At 43.4% G+C, this 22,217-nt stretch overlaps 1 protein-coding gene across 2 annotated transcripts in view; it reads right to left on the reverse strand.

The window, feature by feature from the left end:
- The window catches only part of NEURL1B (neuralized E3 ubiquitin protein ligase 1B), a 232,461-nt gene that overhangs the window by 7,517 nt on the left and 202,727 nt on the right, over positions 1-22,217 (reverse strand). For both annotated transcript variants that reach the window (XM_054977267.1, XM_054977268.1), the window contains exons 2-3: positions 8,525-9,085; positions 1,071-1,778 (exon numbers count right to left, since the gene is read on the reverse strand). In XM_054977267.1, the coding sequence (XP_054833242.1) occupies positions 1,071-1,778; positions 8,525-9,085 (1,269 nt within the window). The remainder of the gene's footprint in view (positions 1-1,070; positions 1,779-8,524; positions 9,086-22,217) is intronic.

Genomic DNA, 22,217 nt, shown 5'->3' on the forward strand with positions numbered 1-22,217 from the left:
CTGCTATACTAGCATATGGGTTTATTTAAAGACAACAAGATTGTTTTCAGTCTAATTAAATGTGAGTATGCCCTGTTGTTGTGGCCACGCACACTCCATTCCTACCTCATCAGGATTGAGGCCCTCCCTTTGTTAAGTCAGGTTTTGTATTTAGTCAATATTACTGTACAGGGAGGGGCACGTTGCCTGACTCTTCTGAAGGGGCGCTCACCCCTGTTCTATGAAGCTAAAGAGTCTTATGAAGGGCTGCAACAACAGACTTCACTTTAGTCCCCAAGACAGATGGTACCAAATTGTAACACAGCCTACTTCCTAGTACCCACAAGGGTGTGGCTTTCCTTTTCAAATCAGGACAGCTGGGAAACAGCTACAAACATCTAATAACCGGGGCAGCAAAAGGGTCACTCTGTTCAGAGAATGTGTATCTCTAAACACAAATGCTAGGAGGGAATAAGGGGCAGGAGTATCTTATCGCTAGCTCTTGGAAACAGATTACTGGTTAGGAAGATTGCAGACTAATCTTACAAAACAATTCTTTGCAGGATACAATCCTGTCCCCAAAATAGTGCCCATTGACCAGGCACATGAAAACCCTAGTGTTCTGATACATACACTTATGCTACATAAGCATCAAGAGACTAGATGCTGCTGATAGAAGACCAATTGGGCCTTTGTAACAGTGCTAGGAGCTTAGCAGGGGTTTTCAGCATTCCTTCACATCCTAGCCCCTACATGCTGGGTTGTGGGCCCTTGCCAGATGTGGGCAGGTTCCCTTTCTGTCCTGCCACACAGCACGCTGTACATCTTTTTGGCCTACATAAGCAGTGTGGGACTAGAACAAAGCTTCACCCAGCCTCAGCTGAGTACGGAGATTGCTTGAGAAACAAGGCAGAGGCAGTTGGCTCTGCCAGCTAACAAAGGAGAAACTGTCTGTGATTCAACAGTGTCACTGTGAGCCACCGCCTATGCCCATGTGGCTTTAGTGGGCTCATAAAATGTCTGGGAAGGGGTCTCAATATTTTACCCACTTTTTTTTTGTTTTATTCCGATTATTTTTGAGATGCACTTACCTAATATTTTGAGCTGATTGATTATGCCATGGATTGTGAAAAATACCCACAGTGACTGTGAGGTGTCCACGAACATCAACATCCCACGATTTATCCCATTTATTCCATGGTGCACTTCTCCATTTGGCAAAACCATGAAGTTCAAGATGTCACCATTGTTGAGGACTGGGAATCCTCGATAAACAACCCAATACTCCTTGCGATCCAGAAGAAAGTCTGGATCTGCTGGGAGCTCATTTGTCCGTAATGTACCTGGATCACAAGAAGTGATGCCAAAAGTAAGGGCTCCGTAATATGGAAGCCCCAGGTGTCCCACTTCCACAAAAAGGTTTTCGCCAATGTGCAAAGGTCGGTCAGAAAAAACCAAAGTTCTATTGCTTTCTTGCCAGTTGGTGCAGGCAGACATCCGGTCCTGAGAAAAGTTAATGTCAGGCCCACGGGTTGGGTGGAAACGCAAGTCGGTATCCAGAAAGGCAGGAACCACTTGGGCAAGCTGCCGCCTGCTTGGGCAGCAAGGAATGGTGTGGTTATCTGTCGGCACCCCAGGAACACGGCTCAGATTCAGATTGGCAATTTTGGCCACCACTTGGTTGTTCTCTAGTTTGTTGTTGTTGAAGTTGGCTGAATCGTGGCTGCTCTGTGGAAGGCAAGTACTGAGTCGTGCATTGCTGAGACGTGTGGAAGTCATTGTCTCTGCAAACATACTATCTGTGAGGCAAGGACAAAGACAAGCATTATTAGATGCAGGTTGGAAAGGGTGGCCGATCCAGGCTAGGCAAGTTGTTTTTACTACCAGTTCTTCACCACACTGGAATATTAAATCTAATATTTTATTGGTCTTTTTTCTTTTCCATTTCTTTTAAAATTAGAAAACTTATCTGGAAGCAGATACAAAGCAATGAAGATTCCATCCATTAAACAAAATACAGGGAATGTCAGCGTCCATGTATTCTTGTCCAAAAGCCACCTTAAAGTAAATTGGTTATTAAATGAGTTCAGCCTGTAGGAACCACCACCACGCTTTCGACGCTAGATGCAAGAGCTGCCTTTCTTTGCCGCCTCCTTCAGTGCACACAGTAAGAAACCTGTTTCTGCTCACTGATCTGTCTCACTAAATCAGGGTAGATTTTGCAAAGTGCCCATTACAGAGAAAAAGTACTCCTTCCCACGCCCAGTCTCTCCTCTCAGCCCTCCTTCCCTAGTCCCTGCCAATTTAGTTCACGTAAGAGTAACAGGAAATAGAATGTATTTAATGACTTTTCAGACCACTAATAATAAATTGTGTTATAGGCACACTAAAATAACAGTTGTGTGACCTTTGAAAAATATTTCAAAGCACACTAGACACTTTGTTATTGATAGGCCATGTGAGCAAGCCATAAACTCTCTCCCAGTCTGGTAACATCAAATGTCAAAAAACCATGACATTTGTAGCCCAAAAGCATAAAAACTAGCAGTAAACGGCACTTACTCTGAATTTCTCCCCTGCATTCTGGTGGAGAATTGCCAACAAGGAGGATGGATTACTACCTTCAAAATCTTGAATTAGGGCATTTGGTTTACCAAAATTTAATTTTTGCACAAGATTATTTCTCCAGAGAAATTCTTAACATTGACATTCCATATAAAACAAGCAAGTATGAGCACAGCTTTACAATGTTGCTCGATGCCATAAGCTTTCTCAGCTAAGAAAAGTCTGGGAACAGAGTTCTTTTAAACAAATGGGTCACTGGGGTTTGTTTAACTGTTGCTTCCAGAACAAGGCATCTGATGATGAACAGAACTGCTGTGCAAGATAGGCAGGAAGTGTCACTCACTCTTTGGCCACTAAATGCAGAATGGCAAAAATGTGTGAAGACGTACAGTGGCCCAAGTTCCTTGGGAGCAGGAACTTTAATTTTTCTGCTTATACAGTAAAGCAATTTGCCCAGTAATAATATTCAGTGTGATTCAGAACTAAGATGTTTTAATGGCCTTCTTTCCATTTACTGTTCCCAACAGTCAGCTAGCCGTTTTAATAAACCACACATCATAGAAATGATGCCCTTAATTCTGTACGAGAGAATACTGCAGAATCTGCCAGACCAAGCAAGTGCCCATCGTTTTCCTACCAGATTTACAAGTAATTATTTGCCTTTTTAAATAAATTGAATTCCACATCCCTAAAATCACTCTCGACCGTTTAGGAGGAACTAATAATGAATGGATGTTCAATTTCTGTTCCCTTTGTGAAAAACTCTGGGCAGATGCCAAAGACCTAAGGTATGATCAAGTGAAAGGTGAACGTAAGTCACTGCATTCAGCTTTAACGAAATAACATGAGACCTGGAAGACCTCGAGTGTGCACTTCCCCTCTCTCTCTCTCTCCCCTCGCCCAGTATGCAGCTAAGAGACTGAAGACTTCCGCATTCCCAGCAAACTGGAGTTTAATGCAATACTTGAATCAGACAAAATGACTCTTGCCTACACACTGGGATTCCAAACTAGCATTAAAGCATGATTTGGAATCACAGCTTGTAATAAAGAGAACGTTCAGGGATACAATACCAGCTTTGCATGCAGAAGGTCCTGCAGTCTAAAAATGATTTCCAGTAAAGGTACTGGGGAAATCTTTTCTCCACCTAAGACTGGCGCGCCACTGACTGAGCTAGAATGACTCAGTATAAGCCAGCTTCAAACATGTATGTATGTATGTATGTATGTATGTATGTATGTATGTATGTATGTATGTATGTATGTATGTATGTATGTATCACAGCTCAACTGATTCAGATGTCACAATTAACCAGTTGTTTGTGAACCATGACATCTTCAATCCGAGTTATGCATAAGGGAAGGAGAAAAGTAGAGCGCATGAAATTGGAGAGTTTCTGTAATGAAACACCATGATTGTCATGGCATCCGAACAGAGCTGAAGTAGCAATCTAGGTGTCAGCAAGTATCAATACATCTTCTGCAAAATACAGGGTAAATTTCAGCAACCCTTTCCCTTTTCTAAGTACTCCACACAAGGGTCACAGCTGATAGCATTCTGGGTGTATATTCTATCTTCAGTCAGAGTGCCACATGAAAAAAAGGGGGGGGGAACAGCCAACAACCCATTTTCTTCTCAGCATTTCCCAGGTACCTTTAAAAAAAAATCTTCTATTTTTATGTATGCTAATTCAAAATAATTCCTGCTGCAAAGACATTTGAACTAAGTCCCATTAATGTATTCATTATATCCTTCTATGGAGCATCACTTAACATTCTCACTGAAGCTAAATTGCCTTTTGCAGTCAAGCCCACAGGAGTGCCAAACCTTTAGCTCCAGAGTAGATATATGTAATACATTAATGCCAAAAAAGAAGACAGCAAGATGGTTCTGGTGGCTTTATGCAGATAACCCCACAGTACCCCAAGGGAATGTGTTTGGTGCGTTTTTTGAGAACAGCTGGGGCAGCAAATTACATCACAGGCAGTGCCCAATCTCCCTAAGTGCTTTGTAAACACATACTAATGGGCTTGTCTGTAAGGGCAAAAATAAGTCATTGAGCTGTACTTCTAGCTAGGGTGACTGAAGCAAAGTTATCACCCCAGGACAAGGTGATAAAATCAAGAGCAGCAAATCTCTTGTCTAAACAAGTGAACTCTAAAGAAGAGGAAAAACCCAATGCTTTGGAAAAGTTTCTAAGCTCTTGGAAAGCGAATTACAACACTGCTGTCCCCACTGGAGTCCTCTGATAAGCAGAGAAGCTGGTGTTTCTCTTGTGTCTAGGTGCTGTCCTTTCTAAAAAACCCTGATAGGGCAGGAATGTAACGTGAGAGGCTCTAAGTGGCCCTTCTAGGAGATAATAGATCTAAAGCCTGAACTTGGGAGGGAGAAAAAGAACACGCCTGGAGGATGAGTCATAGCAATGCTCTGGGACCAGAACACACACATACAGCTGGTAACTGGTGGAGCTAACGCATAAGTGGACGGAGGCCCAGTTTTACCAGCTTCGTCTCCACAATCATAGGCATACACAGCTCCAGAAATGCAGCCCTATTTCACAGTATGGTCACCACTGCAATATATCCCCTGTTTGACTAAGGGAATATATACAGCGGAATACACTGAAGCACAATATGCTGCATGCACCTTCTGGAATCAGTTTTTGTTTTATAAGTATTGACATGTGCATTTTAGATATTTGAATTTTTAAAAAATCTGATGCCAGCACACTTGTATACTGACTGTTAACATGTATCAATAATTTGGTTTAGTTAAAATCTAAACTGGTAGCATTAATGAATGTGCATAGTCAAATTTCCACATGGTTTCTTAAGATAACATGTTTTGTGGTTCTTTGTGAAATAGGGTGTTTGTGGTAGACTTTTTGTACATGGTGCAGCAATGGATTGGTATTGTGTAATGACTAACAAATGTTTTACTAAGCAAAGTTACACCCTTCTCACTGATGTCAAAAGACTTTGAAGGGTGTAACAACTTTGCTTAGAAGTGTACTGTAAGAGACTGAATTATGAATGGGGAAATCCCTACCTGTACAATGAACTCACCGGGTAACTTTAAGCGAACTACTCATCAACCCCCTACAATAGGGGGTGATCTGCTGTAAGGATAAGGATTAGAAAAAGGTAATTTATGCAGAGTGCTTTAAGTCTGAACATCTGAAAGTGCAATACAAATGATAAATATCATCCATATATCTAATTCTCATCAATGCCAAACCTGTGGATACTCAGAGCCAAGCTACAAGTGACGCCTGACATGAGTTGGACACATGTCAGTTTCCCTCATGTTTTTATGGGAAGTATAGGCATCTTGGTCTTGCAGTTTGGCTCTCGTAAAAGCCCATTTAATTGAAGTTTGCAGAGCGGGCTCTAATGGGGACCAATTGGAGTGGGATGGAGAACATGTGGTCGGGAGGGGAGTGCAGGCATCGGGCTCTCACCGGGCACCCCCTTTCCCCTCCGCTGGGTGTGTGTGGGGGTTTTCAGCACCCATCTCCTGCCCCCCTCAACCAGGGTCACATTCCCGGAGCTGCTGATGGCCAGGGGTGTGGGGGAGACCGCTTCCCCTTCCCTGCTGCCTGACCAAGTGCGCATGCCCGGCTGTTCCAGGGCAGCGCGACAGCCAGCCAGAGCGTTTACCCCTTGCTCCTCCCTTCTCCCCACACCGCACCTCTGCACTGAGCTCATCCTGGCTGAGCAGGTGCGCATGGCCGCTCCAGAGCATGCTACAGCGGACAAGGCGGGATGAAGCATTGCCACCTCCCCCTCCCCAGCCTGGCCCCTGCAGATTGATGCGGCTTCAGGCCACAGGCTAGCTTGGCTGCGTGTGTGCCTGGGCCGGCGTGTAGCTGCTTCTTTCCCCCTGCTCGCCCAGCCCCGGCATGTTCTCCCTCCCACACCAATTGGTCCCCATTAGAGTCCGCTCTGCAAACTTCAATTAAATGGGCTTTTATGGAGAGCCAAGCTGCATGACCAGAATGCCTAAACTTCCCATCAAAACGTGAGGGAAACTGACACGTGTCCAACTCATGTCAGGCATCACTTGTAGTTTGGCCCTTAAATTCAGAGATCAGAGCCATAAACAGACAAGACAGATCGTTCTACAAAACTGAAAAATGTACCACATTTGCAGAAAAATCTGAAATCTGAAACAAATCAAGCAATAAAAAAAATCCAAAATAATAGAAGCCTAGCACCTGCAGCTTTAAGAAATGAATGCGCTCAGTGGCCACCATTGGCTACGACATAAAGATTCAGGAATCTCTATTCATACTCATATCTAAAGAAGGGAGCTCTAACTCTCAAAAATTTACACCCTGAAAATCTTGTTGGTCTCTAAGGTGCCACTGGACTCAAATCCTGCTGTTCTACTGCAGACCAACACCACTACCCATCTAATACTAGCAACCACAACAGTATTGTCAGCCTTCAAGCCTTGGCTTAGGTTAGTAAAAAGGCAGTGAGCAGGGCCATTTCAAGGATGTTTTGGCCGTTGAGGGAGGACTTATCGAGGCCAGGCCCGGCAGCAATCAGATGGTAACTTTCTTCCATGGCCTACTCAGGACAGGCAGCTTGCTATCGTTCAACAGCAGTGACTCCACAAATGCCAGTGTTGTTTAGTGGTTAGAATTTCAGACTAGGATATGGGAGACCCAGGTTCAAATCCCCACTCTGCTGTGGAAGCTCACAAGGTGATCTTAGGTCAGTCATATACTCTCATCAGCCTTTCCCAGGGTTCTTGTGAGGATAAAACGGAGGGGAAGTGAATAATGTAAGCTGCTTTGGGACCCTGTTGTAGAGAAGTAAATGAACATAGCTGAAGATTGGGGCAAGTAGAAAATAGATTTATTTGATGGATGAGAAGGCGAAAAGGAAACGGAAATCCGGGAGGAGGAAAAGAAGATGTAGTGGGAAGGAGGATAGAGGGGAAAGAGAGATGCCCTTGCAAGTCCTTGAGGGTTTCCACACTGTGCAACTGGGCCCAGCCTCGGGCTGGCGCTGCACACCTGGGTCATAGTTTTCCCAGGTAGGGACTGCCAGGGAGAGGGAAGGAGGGAAAGGTAAAAGGTGTGTGTGGGGGAGATAAAGTTAGGTTGGCTTGTGGGTGGAAAGGTAAGGAGGAAGCAGGGAAAAGGGAAAAACGTATCAGGGCTTTCAAGGAAGGAAAAGAAGAAATGGTGTGTAGGGGGATGAGATTCCCCTTCCAAGTCCTTGTGGGTCCTCCACTTATTATTTATCTCTCAGCTTTCACTGGAATCAGGAGCTAGGGGCTACAAATGCTCACTTTTCCTGGGCATGTATGAGCACTGTGCTCCATTAACTGTTTCAGGTGATAAAAAAAAGCAAAAACCAGTGGGTGGCATAGCAAAGGGAACATGAACAAACAAATGCTCATCAAGATAAAAGACCACAGGACAAGAAGCAATAATAGGCAGACTGCCTGATTTTATTCCCCATGGAGGAAGGTTCTGAATACTGAAATAACCCACTGTGCAGAGAAGCCACCACACACTGCGCTGTTGCAAACATGATGCAGTGACAAACGCCTTCTCTATGTCATGGGGAACTGCCTACCACGCAGAGCCTGCCATCAATAAGTGCAACAATGTGAGATACCACATTCTGTGCTTATCCTTTTCTCGTGTCCATGGAAAAACCCTTTCTCAGGAGGCTTGGGAATACTGTTCTTTGTTTCAACAGGAGGCACAACTCGTCAGGTCATTTGTGAAGGGAAAGCACCTTCTTTTGTTGGAACATCCTTCCAATTTGTCTAAATTGTATATGCCTTGCAATAAAAATAAATGAAAATAATACAATTACAGGAACAACTTCAAGGACAAGGTTACAACAAAGCCAATGATGGATTATTTATAGCTTTCTAATCAAAAAGTCTAGAAATGCCATTTATTTTTTTCCCTTCAGCATGTAACTCTACATATAGGTTATAAAAAATGTCTTACCAAGTATTTGCACTTCATGGGTGATTCCATAGACATCTATCAGCGCCCAGAGAGGTCCGGAGACTTTGACACCACAATGAAAAAGTACTGGCTCCTCATCATTAACGCTATAGAAAACTCTCCCATGGCGATCAACCCAAAATGCCAGGATGTTATCCCTTTGCGCAAACCTCTCTGGCAGAGCTTTGGCCCAATAGCCTGGCCGCGTTACCAGGTCTGGGCAAGCATACTTTGGTATATCATCTGCACTCATTTGTGATGGATCATGAGTGGTAAAGCCAAAGCGTAGTGCTCCACTCCACCCATGGTGCACAGACATCAGCTTAAGACGCACTTTCTCATACGGGTGGATGGGCCGGTTGGTGAAAGTGATGCCATTGCAGAAACTATTTCTCCGGGTGGCCTTGCGGGAGTGGGCATCCAAACGAATGTTTTTTCCTTTGGCCTGGAAGTGGAATCGTGGGGGCTCAGTAATGGTGAGGACAGACCTCCTCTCATGGCTACCGTTAGGCAGTGTGTAATAAGGCCTGTGGGATACCGAGCGAGCCTGTTGATTGGTTTCTGCAAAAAAGAAAGAAAACGTATCATTAGGAATGTCTCTCTTACATTAATCAATCAAATTCAGAATGTAATACACCTGTGTGATGGACAGGACTGGCTCCAGCTCTGCCTCTCTTGAAAGACAAATGCTGGGCCAATCAGAGTTAGAGTTGGTTGGAGGGAAAGGAGGCTTCTGAGAGACCCAAAAAAAGGTTTGAGATTCTGCTCAGAGAGGTAGAAGGAAGTTAGCTGGCTGTTAATCTGTTCTTTTATTTTGAAACCTTTCCTGTTTAACCCCAGTATGTGTTTTAGTTTAAAATCCGTTCACTCCTGTCCCTTCATGTTCTTTCCTGTAAATAAAGTTTAAGTTTCTTTGGCTTAACCCTGGCTGGCCTGAAGTTGTTAGTTGAGGGTAAATAACACACACACTCACACACACACACACTGGTCACATGGAAAGGGTCTAGTGAATTAAATGGTGGCAATGTATATTGAGAGAAAGTAATTTCAGAGTTCTCTTTTCCTCAATAGCCCTGGGCTGTAGCTGGATGAGGGGAGGTAGGGAGCTGGAGCCTCTGGAAGAGGAGAGAGGAGACCCTATGAGGATTTGGGTCAGGGGGTTCTCTGCCTGCTGTAGTGGAGGCCAGACAGGTGGCCTTTAACTGCCTGGGTGAAAGGAGTGTGAAAGGCTTGTGAGGGGTCATCCCTGCCATAACCTGCATCTCCCTTTACTACACAACATTATATATTGAGATGTGCAGCAGCTGGATGGCTGGACAAAATCAGTAGCGAAGTTCAAAAAGTGCTTGTTCTTATTATACTAAAAGGCTTCTTCCAGCTCAGAAATACCAAGTCTGTGGAGGTGGGACATCTTCCGGCAGAATCGCTTTGAAAGTGGATGTGCTTTTAAAACTTAGACATCACCTTAAGTGATAGGAACACTCCTTAGAAGTGGTATGAAAAAGTCGTGTGGCTCCTTAAAGACTAGCCCATGGCACGATATTTTATGAGCTAGTGCCCACTTCATTAAGTTTGTATACAGTGGTATCCCTCAATGCTAGTATTCGTAGTATTTGGTCTCAAACTGTGGGGACCTTTTGGGTTCTGGGGTCTTCTGGTTTCACTGTAAAGAAGCAGACTCACTGAGCAACTGCTTCTAGATGGTGACACATTCGGGACGCCTGCTAAGTTACCACAAAATACTTCTTCACATCCTCCTCACAAGGACGCAAGGTAGCCAGTCTGAACTCTGCTTGGTTGAAAAGTGAAGGATTAGCAAAGGCTGACAGCTGATGACTGTGGCTTCTTGCTACTATCCCAGTGCCTCTCCTTGGTTCCCAGGCACTGCTCTAGAAACATGCAGGCCGTGTAGAGGAAGCCGTGCTCTTGGATCATCAGTGTCATGCACAAGACGCATTCAGCAGCAGTGCAACGCTTGCAGGTCGAAGTTTTATCTGCCTATCTCCTCATCCAGAACAGCATTTCCCTCATTTAAAAAGGGAAACAGAGGCCCAAAGCCAGCAACCTTTTTGAGTTAACTAACTAGCCATTCTAAACAACCAAGCATTTATAGTCCTTTCAAGGCACCTAGTTCTGTGCTCCTTCAGCCAAATCATAACCAACTCTACACACATGCCTCACAGCCCTGATATTACTCTGAAGTGGGTGCTTCAAACTTTGAGACAATGATGGTATGTTATCTGAAATTACCAAGGTGAGTAACTTGATGTTTGGGCTTGTATTTTGGCACAACGGCATGCATTTTCCCAGACTGGCTTTCGGTGTAAAGATACGGGGCTAGTGCGGGGGTGGAGGTGGATAGAAAGCTGAATGAAGCCCTTTTTAAAACAAAACAAAACAAAATTCTGAAGCAATACATGTCAGGGGGGAAACTGGCTGCTCCAAAACTGATTTGGTAGGCTACATCTATGACTTCCCCTTATGGCAGGAACAGTGCAATGGGAAATATTGAGTAATAATTTCCTTTGTTTTTAATGAAAAGATACATAAACACACATGAACTTCAGTAAGGCAAAATTATTGCTTCAGTCCCTCATAAGCCATATCCCCCTGCCAAAGTAAAACCATGTTATTGTTCCAGACATCAGCCATAAGAACTAGCCTAGCCCCATACCAGCTTTTGTGTATTTGAGAGGCATGGTTACCCACACATATTTCACTTATTGGCAACAGCAAAGTATAAAAGGGATAAGAAGCAAAAGCTAATGACAAACTGAGGTCAGTTAGTGTGGTTTAGTATATGAACTCCTACAACTCCAGAACTCAAATATCACTTCAGATGTAGGGTCATTGAGAAAAGAACTATACATTCAGAGCTCCCACTTGATAATAGTCTTCCCTGGAGTATGGCATGTCAGACTGCAGATGAGGCTTCACACAATCGAAAGTACTCCCATCCCATACTAAAAATAGCAATACAAATTCACACTAGGAGTTAAAATTGAACTAAGCAACTATATTCCAAATTAGACATGGGCACGATCGGAATTACGGTCTGAAAATTGCCCCAATTTTGGCATTTGCGCCATCGGGACCGGGCTGATCGGTTCCGTCCACGACTCCCGGTTCAGCGCTCGGGTGGGGCGCTCTATCGGGTCTCGATCGGATCGATCGGTTTACGTTCAGGATTGCAGTCTGCAGACAGTCTGGCGCCAGCCATCTGTTCCCGAGGGAATGGAGCCCCGTGGAAACGGAGCCTGGGGAATGCCAGAGCTGTTTGCCCTCCTTCTGTCGCCCTGGAAACGCGAATGGAAGCCCAGCTTTCCTTGATCAGCAGGGCTTCCTTCCAACCACGGAGTAGCCAGAAAAGCGCGCGCCCATCTCGTCCATTTGGGAGAAGAGAGGGGACGGCGGGGGAAGGGGGTGTTCTTCTGTAGCCATGGGCACTCGAATCTCATCCCTGCAAAGCCTGAGAGGCAGCTCTTACAGCCAAACACAGCCCTCCTGCGTAGCAGACCCAGGCTTTATAAATAGCCATGTGCTGCGCAACAAAGTTTCACTTTCCGCTTGCGGGTGGAGTGGGATAGAGGCGAGCTCTCGCTTGCCGCTTTTGGAGAGAGAAAGCGCAAGAGAGGGGGGGGGGGAGCTTTAGCTTTGGGCTTCAGCGGATAGGGAATTAGGGAATAGGGAGCTATCTCCTCTGGTTCCAGGGCTGCCGCCTAGCTCTGGGGCCAAGCTCGGTGGGCACCTTGGCTGAGGGCTCAGGTCTGGGGGGGAGTGTTGCAGCTGGGGTTGGGCTCTATTCCTATTCTGTCTCTCTGCTTCCAGGGCTGCCGTCTAGCTCTGGGGCCAAGCTCAGTGGGCACCTCCTTGGCTGAGGGCTCACACAGTATTACACACTCTAGTGCCTGGTCACTCTGGTCTGGGGGGAGTGTTGGTGGTGGGGCGCCCTCCCGCATCGGCCTTCCCGATTCCCGATTCTGTATCGGAAACGGGACTTGATCGGTGAGGTTCGGGTACCTGGGTTTGGCGCAGCTGCGGAATCACGATCAGCTAAATCGGGATTATTTTTTGGATCGTGCCCATGTCTATTCCAAATTACTCAGAATAACTATCCAATCAGAAAACCAGCTTTTCTGAGGTAAAATTTCTCTGCCCCCTGATATTAGACCCATTTTCAACCAGACACTGTTCAGTGCTCAAGAAGGGCCCCTTTTTTGCATACAACTGGATCTCCAAAAATCCCCAGATGAGGGATTAGTTCTCAGGTGCAGGTTATCAGACTTTTCATTGGATAACTCTGCCTCCTTGGGCCTTCTGTGAAAGCAACCTACATTTGCAATCCACACTCACCTGGGAGTAAGTCAAATTAAACACAGTGGGGCTTATTTCAGAGTGAATATGCTTAGAAGATGGTCACATGACAACCAACTTTTTGTGTTTTGGTGTCATATATACGTTTTACCTCTTCAAACAGTTTGACCTGTTGTGATGACTTTAATAGCAAATTGCTCTACAGAAACTGGCTAGAGAAGTTTTTAACACGGAGGTAAGCATTACTACCTTCTAATGTCTGCAGACCAAGCTTCCTGTACAAGGAACAGAAATTTAGGCTTGTTTAAAAAAAAAGGTCTATCTGTCTCTGCCTATTTAAAACACTAAGTGCAATCTAAGCAGAGTTACACTCTTCCAAACCCATTGAAGTCAATGGGCTTAGAAGGGTGTAACCGTTTAGGATTGCACTGTTAATCCCAACCAAAGTGGTGTTTCTCAGGAGCATATACAAGTATGTTTACAACATAAGCATCTTGCCAAAGAATGCCAGATTGTTTTAAAGCACTTTTTCCCAAAATACCAAATGAAGATTTACGAATTAAAATAGGGAGTGTTTGAGTTTCCCAAGAGACCTCTCTGGCCTTCCCTGTGCAAAAAGGTTCAGTTGGAAAAACTGATTAGAGATCATAGCAACTTTCTGTAGGTGAAAATAACTGTGTCTGGCACAGCATCCTGGGAATTTCACCTTCTTTATATTAACACCTAGCTATATAGCAGACATGGAAGGTGAAAAATGCCTGCCCTTTATGGCTTTTTAAAAAAACAGAAATGGGAATATCACAAACACAAGAGTTCCAGCTTTATATGAGAACTACAAACAGCAACTAACCTCTCAAGATATCTATTGGAAAATAATGGATGGAGAGATACACACTTCTCTGTTTCATGAACAGAAAGTTATAGATATGCCCAACGGTAAACACTCCTGAGCATTCATGGCAATGTTTACCCCAGTGGAGCACAGAAGCTTTATCATAAACTTCAACAAAGACATGATAAGGCTGAAAAGCTCAGGAACAAAGACTGTTGGTCAAGAACGCATTAAAGCCTTTATCAAATTTGCTTTTGTGATTGTGGTTACAACCTGCTCCCAGGTACTGCAATTGGTATGTAACAGCACAAATCTGCTTGGCAAATGATAAAATGTAAAAAACCATCTCTTGGTCTTTCAAGCCCAATAATGTGGTATTTCAGTTCCTGTAAAACCTGATCTAGGGTCATTCATGCTGACTGTGAAGAAACAATTTCAGCATCCACCTCTCTTGTATTTTAAGATATACCATCCTCTAAAATAATGTTTTCATTTTCCTTGGTTAACCCACTGAAGATGATAATTGCTATAGTCAGACACTGACGTAACTGCCATGGACAGAATTGTTTAGCCAAAGAACAACACAAGGCTATTTCACCTCCTTAAATAAGAGTAAAAACAAATGTGATCAACACAGGCATACTTTTTTGTTAACATCAGAATGCACACACACGTATTTGTAGAGTAAGAGTCCATTAGCACCTATAAGACTAACAAAGTTCATGGTAGGGTATGAGCTTTCGTGGGTCACAGCTCGCTTCTTCAGATACAAACTGTACCTGAAGAAGTGAGCTGTGGCTCACAAAAGCTCATACCCTACCACAAATTTTGTTAGTCTTATAGGTGCTACTGGACTCTTGCTCTTTTCTACTGCTATAGGCGGACTAACACAGCTACCGATCTGGACATATTTGTAGACACACACTACATGGACATAACAATCTTGCATTATTTGGATAATCTGTCTTGTTAACATTTAGTACTAACAAAATAGGAAACTATGCAGAGCAGCTGATCAGGCAGATCTGTTTCTGATACAATATAGGATTTTTGGTATCTTTTCATATGTAGACAAGCACCTCAGAATGAAAAGAGAAAGAACAGCAAAAGGTCAAAAGAGATGGAAAACTGATCTATAGCCATAACACTATGTTCCTTTTCACTTGATGAACAGGAAATTTAGGCCAGGGGTTATTTAAAAAAAAACAGGAAAGTGTGTTGGGATTATACAATAGGAAATTATCCAAAAGGAAATGAATGGATAATTTATTTATAATGTCATACTTTACCAGCACAAACACCTGTTAGTGACCCTTTTAAAAATAAAACACTTGGTTGGAGCCAGGAGAGGCATGAGTACAGGGAAAGAATATTGCTACTGAAGTTGTCCACAGTGAACATTGTTTTTGGCACAAGAGCATGCACATCTACTAGCTTAAAATAATGCCCTTCACAAAGGATGGGGAGAGAGAAAGGTGACAAAACAATTCCCATAAGCTACATACTAAGACAGCTCAATAGCCTACTCTCACCTTCTCTCTCTCAGAGCCACAAAAACGAATAATTTCACAGGTTATAAATCTAACATAACTCTGACATTAAAACTCACAATATTCAGACACCTGTGCAAAAACATTTCATAGTTTGTATTTGTCTTCATTAAATTTGTATTTTACTTAATTACATTTCATTCTTGGACTCCCTGTGTTTCCAGCCCCTTGGCCCTGTTTGTTTGCTATTCATACCCCTACATGAAACAAGTGTATCGACGCATAACATCTGAAAAACTGGGCAAGTCCATGAAAGTTTATTGTGGAATAAATTTGTCTTAAAGATGTTACAAGGCCACTGTCTAACATGACTACTCCTCTGGAATTTTTCGGCATCTTTTCGGGGACACAGGAAAGTTCAGGAAATTGTGTTCTCAAAAAAGGTGCCAAAAAACCAGAAGTCAAATGGCCTGCTACCATTTTGAAATTGGAGATGTGTAGAGAGAAGGAGAAAAGCTGCCAGCGTTCAGTGAGTGGTCTGTTCCTTTAAGGACGTGTGAAAACAGTCAGAGACTAACTTTTCCTTGGATCTGTGCAGTCAGACATGTGTTGCAAGTTCCATGCTAGGAATTCAGCTCTCAAGTATGTGGTATCCGATTAAGCTCGGAGACATAGCACACGGGTAGAGAGTGCTTAAGCTTCCCCCAGACATTTTCTCAACCTGAAATGGCCCCAGGGGCACTATTTGCCATGTTGGAAGATACCACATGTACTAATAGTCTACATGTATATTTGCAGTGGAGCAAACAGTACCCCACTTAAGCTATTTCACGTCGAAAAATGGCACAAGAGGCAGGCATAAGCCCTGTCTTCCCAAACACTGCAGTCTGGATCCAAACTGGGCCCCAAACACCTGGGAACTGAGTTCCCAACACAGAACTTGCAACACTCATCAGTCTGTGCAGACCTGGAGAAAAACGTACCATATACTTAGGCCAACAAACTGGTTCCAATTGGTGAAAATGTGTTGAGAACCAAGTCAAAAAGTACTAAATTGGTTATATAGTAACTTGTGGCTACATTTTTTATAGGTGCATTGGAAGTGGGGTTTAACAGCAAAATACAGCAAAATACAGCATGAAAATTATCAAATCTCACTGACTGACTGGCAGGGATATTAAAAATGTAATAGTACTTCCCTGGCAGCCTCTACAAGGGAGAAATGGCCCAGTTGTACAGTGCTGGCCACTTAGCCAGGTGTGGCTGTGTGGTGGTGGCGGCTGCCAAGCCTAGGTGCGTGGTGGGAACTTGCAAGGACTTGCAGGAGGTACCTCACTTTCCCATACGTCCCCCTCCCCATACGATTTCATCTTTCCCTCCTCCAGGCAACCCCCATATCATCCCCTTTCCCTACTCCTTTCTTTCCTTCCCACCCACCAGCCTACTTTTTATCTGTCTCACATCTTCATCTACTATTTTCTTCATTTATACCCTGCCTTTCCTTACAATGGGGACCCAAAGCAGCTTAAATCATTCTCTTCTCCATTTTATTCACACACAACCCTGTGAGATACGTTAGACTGTGGATAAGTAAGTGGCCCCAAGTCACCCAGTGAGCTTCAATAGTAGAGTGGTGATTCAAATCTGGGTCTGGCAGATCCTAGTCTGAAACTATAACCACTGTAACTAGGGCTGTGAGTACTTACAAAAAGTTCTTATCATAGAGATCTGAAAATTCCTAGAGCTACCCAGGAGAACTTCCAGTTTTGCCATAGAGCATTTCCAGAACTACCCTTTAATACCTCCAGGCAGCTCTAGGAATTGCCGGAACTCTAGGGTAAGAGTTTCCTATAATTAGGAGTTTTTTCACTACGAGACCTGAGGATGACGAGACCTGAGAGCAAGGCATTCCCCAACTCCACTGGGGTTTTGGCAGCTCTTGCTGCACCACACCAACTTTTGTGGGGGGGGGGTCTGCTGTTGTACAATGGTGTGTACAACACCCAGCTGGGCCTGGGTGATCTATGCAAGTTGCACAGTATTAAGATGTCTGCTGGTTGCTGCTTGTCTGGCAGCAATGAGTCCCCTCTCAAAGGCCAAAACAGCCCTAGAAAGGGTCCTGCCTCCTCTCCCTGACTTTTACTGACAGGAACAAAGGCTTGAATGTTGGCAAAATTGTCATGGTTGTCATCCTCATAATGGCCTATGAAGTTGTCATCCTCATAATAGCCTTCATTGCTTAAAGCTAGAAGTGGTTTTATTATTTGGGGTGTGTGTGTGTGGGGGGGGGGGGGGTTTAACCTCCAACTTCCTTAAATTTCAAATTTTTCCACACACACACCCGCCCCGCAGTTTTATAGAAAGATTTGTCTTGTCTGTCCATGGCTCCAGTCTCCAGGTTTAAGTATCCACAGATTTAGCCATGCTGAGAATTAGAAATGCTAATTTTTTTTGGTAACATGAATTTTCCTGTTGCGGTTTTAATATCTAGAAATACTGTAAAGGATCATGTTTTTCATCCCTCCAGATGACTAGCATCTCCACCCCCAGGTGTTAGTTCCTCTACAACAGTTTAGTCATACATATTCATATTATACACCTCTTTTAATTTAATTAGTTAATTAACCTACACACAAGAATTTGGAAGAGCCTAGCTGTATGGACATGGAGCCCAGAGGCTGGATTCAGAAGAGCTTTAGACTGTCAATCATAAGAGATTTTTCATGACTGATGTATCTAAAAATCATGTTTGTTTTCTAAACAAGTAGAATGAAAAATGGTTCTACTCCGTACCGTCTGGGGAGGCGGGGGAGAGTTGTTGGCTTTGTAACTGGGATAACGGGAAGGACAAGCCAGCCCTATTTTTTTCTGTGTGAACTGTAGTATCTCACCCCAGCATTCAAAATTCCATTTTAGCACAAAACTCTTACTATAAACAATACTTAAACAAAAAGAGGCCCCCAAGATGCTCAAAATATACTTTGCATCCTCCTCTCTAGCACAAATCTATTTTGTCTCTTTGTTCTCAGCCACAGTTATCAACATTACAATAACACAATGTTCGCCTCTTGAACACTCAGGCAGTTTAAATTGTTCAGTGTCTCTGGAGAGCAATGGCAATAATCCAGACAAACTGGAGGAAAGGCTGAAATTAAAAAGACAAATTATAAGCATATTCTTCTCACTAAAAGTGCATACAAAGAGTGAAAGACTACCTGGCATCATAAAATCATACATTTTAAGGGGACCAATACCTTAGCTCAAGGATACTCACAGCTCAGTCCTCCTTATATTAACCACATAGTCCACATTACAGTGTACCACAAGCAGAGGGCAGAAGAGATCAGGGAGAATTTAAAATGCCTCCAGAGAACATTTTACTCAAAGTCTGAAATAAGCAAACTAAGGCCTGTATTACAGTAAAAGGACAATCGTTCCCATATACACTGCATAGGCAAACAGTTGATAGAATGTGGCATCCCTTAGGCCTTAAGCGAAAACACAACCACCCACTGGTGTCTCCTGAAGGAGATCCAGCATTAAGCCTGCAACACCCAACATCTTAGACCAAGCTGTAAGAGCCCTCCCCCCACTCCCACCCCTGGGAAATGGAAGAGAGATCTTAGCCATAGGGAAAAAATTCTTCTTGTCCACAATGAGCCACAAGAACTGAAGCAGCAAATCAAGTATCACAAGAGAATCTTCATAAATGTCGTCAAAGTGTGAGGTTCAATTCCAACATCTGGAGTGGCTCTAGCTGCTACAGAGAAGCACTGGCAGAGTCACTATTTGGACATCCTCTGTCAGCAGCACTTCTGGTGCTTAACATGTGAAGAGAACTCATGCATCTCTGCTTTTAAATGCCCAAATCCCAGATGTGTGTGGCTCTCACATATATCACCACCATTAAGATAGGAAAGTTCCCATGTCAGATGTTACCCAGGACAAACCTTCCTACAATTTTTGCTAAGAAAGATAGTAAAGAGTCCAGTAGCACCTTCAAGACTAACCAACTTTATTGTAGCATAAGCTTTCAAGAGCCACAGCTCTCTTCATCAGATGCATGCGAGGAAAGAGGCATTTTAAATCACACTAATTAAACATGTAATACTCATACAGATTTGGATATTTTAAAAATGATATATTTTATGTGTTTATTTCACTGTAATTCTGTAATCTTATCTGAAGAATGGACAGACAGAATTTGCAATAATTTGAAATGCACTGCTAAAATCTTACCGAAATATGAGAGGGGGAATCTTTGAGTAAGTCTTCATTTATATATAAAAACCTTGAGTTTACTTCATTCAAATAACGTGCATGAGCTATGATGGTAGGATACCTGCTGCACTTCTGACTACCATCCTTCCAATCTAGAAGGTTCAGAAAGACTTAGAGCTGGCAAACATCTGTGTCTCAACTCTGATTCTTTTCATTTTGAAACTATATCTATCCTCTTGAATATGTGAATGTATGATTTAGTTTTCTGTTTTGGACCTCAAGGCAGCCTTTGATTCAGTTTTCTGTTTTGGAAGTGAGTGTTTTATTGCCATGTAACTCATGAGACAGTCAGCTGAAATGCTCCCTAGCAGAAAACGCCTTGTCCAAACTAGGAGGATGCTGTGCACATGGCAGCACCCCCAAAAAATGGCAAATTCCAAAAATCAAAGAGATTTTGGGTGGAAGAAAATGAAATCTACAACAGCACATAGGACTCCCATCAATCCTTGCTCTGTCCCCATGACACACAAACTCAGTTATTTTCATTTGGAAATCATCTTTACAACATAAGAACCTATATTGCCAATCACTATCACTCCATCATGGCAAGGCAGCAGTCCATTTTCTTCCCGCTGTTTTTAGCTTGTAGCTGCTTGCAGAACTGAAAATGGCACTGTTGCCAGAACAAATTGCATATGTTTCACTTGTGACTTGATATTTTTCCATACCCATTTAATCTTTTACTCCATTATATGTTCTCGAGCAATAAACCCTTGTGCATGGAGTTCCTCTAAAAATAAAACAACCACATTCTCTGCAACATGAGAGCTTATACAAAGACACAGTTCAGTCACATCATTAAAAAGCTGCACCCGATAGAACTGTTACCTTGAAAGGGAAAATAACCTCAGGGCCTTGTTATCCTGGTTAACTGAGCATCCCTTAACTGTACTTATATCACACGTCAAACTGCAGAGAGAGAAGAACAACTGATCCACTAAAGCTAGTATTAAATGTCCCTCCTTCAACCCTGCCCCAGCCAAAGTTGGCCAACAAAAATACAGAACAAGGGAAGCTTTATTTCAACCATGAAAAAATATAGTATTAAAATCCTCACTGAACTGGTGGCAATAAATAAATATACCAAAGCCATCATTTCCTCTTTCCCTTGCTGAGTATCACCTATAATAATTACCACATCCAGACCCTCAAAATATACTTTGATAGTGCCCCATTTAAAAGTAACGATTCCTTTGCTCAAACATTCATGAGGCCAATGACAAGTTATCGTGATCTTTCTCCTCTATACAAATGTTACCTGAATCTTAGCACAGCTCTCAACTGTGACTGCATTCTAGAGAAACAAGCATATAATTTGAGATGTAGAGACCTATGTGCTGCAAAACTAGGGAGGGGTACATGAACCAGCATTCATATACTGGCCATTTAGCCGGATTTATGCCAATCTGGCAGAATCTAGGTATCCTGGTTCAAACTAGAGGATCCTGGATCAGATCCAAGAAGCCAGATACTAATGGGCTGGATTAAATCAGGCTGGCTTTTTCTTTCTTTCCAGGCATGGTGAGGGAAGAGGCAGGGCCATCTGCCTTGGCCTGTGCCCTCACAGCTCCCCATGCTCTCGGCTAGCTCCTATATCAGCGTCTGCCTGCCGCCTCCTGTCCTCTGCTGGCCAGCCACTTTGTGCCGCTGCCCTCTTGTTTGCTGCTGGTCTGCCCCTGCTGCCTGCTTTTCTCCACAAAGGGAGGGTCACGGATTCCCATCCCACCTCCACCCTTGCCCAAGCTCCAAAAGAGCCCTTCAAGCCATAGCCAGCCCTCTTTTAAACTCTGCAGCTTATCTGCTGAGTGTCACCCTCCTTGCTTTGAGATTCTCTGGTTTGACATTGAGGATCTCTGGTTTGACATTGATTCACTTGCTACAGTTTGGTTCTGTTGGGCTTTGTTGGTTCAGACTTGCATTGAGAGTGGGACTTGCACTGGGAGTGTCTTTTGCCAGGGGTTTCCTTTGCTTAAGGTTTTTCTTACCCTGGAATCCTTGAAAATATTTCCGCCATAGGAAACAATGGAGAGGGGCTGGGGGCACCTTGTTCCAGGGCCCATAGAGTTGGACCCTAGGACCCAATCTTCCTGAAATGTAGAAGATCTTTAGTGGACATGAAGGAGTAGGTTCCCTGCAAATTTGGTGGAGTTTGATTGAAAAATGCCCCCCATTATCCCTGGATAGTTTTCCCCATAGGGAATAACGGCTGGATAAATTTGGTATTCTCTAATCCTACTGAAATGGATTAGAGAATCTGACCGAGATTTCAGGGATACTGAATTTTTATGGTATCCCTGATACCCAGATCTGGATTGAGCCAATTTGAGAGGGGGAGTACACACCCATATGGAAAACTACCATCAGAAATTTCTTTGTCTAAATGTCTTTCCACCCAATTGTGTTTTCATACAATAAATGCACAGCTGTTATTTGCTGTACAGCATACAAATTTCTACCCTGGAAGGCAACATTTCTGTTGAAGGAATATCTCATTTCTTGTTACTGGAAATATCTTCTTACTGGAAAACACCATTCTTTGCCTTGCTATTTCAACTGTGTAAATACCTGCTATAACAGAGCTGATATCAGAGTTGCTAAGACACAATTCCTCCTTCCCATGCCCATGTCACGGTGGGTGAGTGTTTTGATGTTTTACAGTTGTACATATTCAGGAAGGGAGAGTGGCATGTAGTATACTTTGGGGAAATATCATGCAAAATTTAAAGAGCAGGTGGTGGATAATTTCTTAAATCGAGTGGAAAAGTTTGAATTTCCA

This window comes from Eublepharis macularius, chromosome 4 (assembly GCF_028583425.1).
Source record: "Eublepharis macularius isolate TG4126 chromosome 4, MPM_Emac_v1.0, whole genome shotgun sequence".
NCBI lineage: Eukaryota > Metazoa > Chordata > Lepidosauria > Squamata > Eublepharidae > Eublepharis > Eublepharis macularius.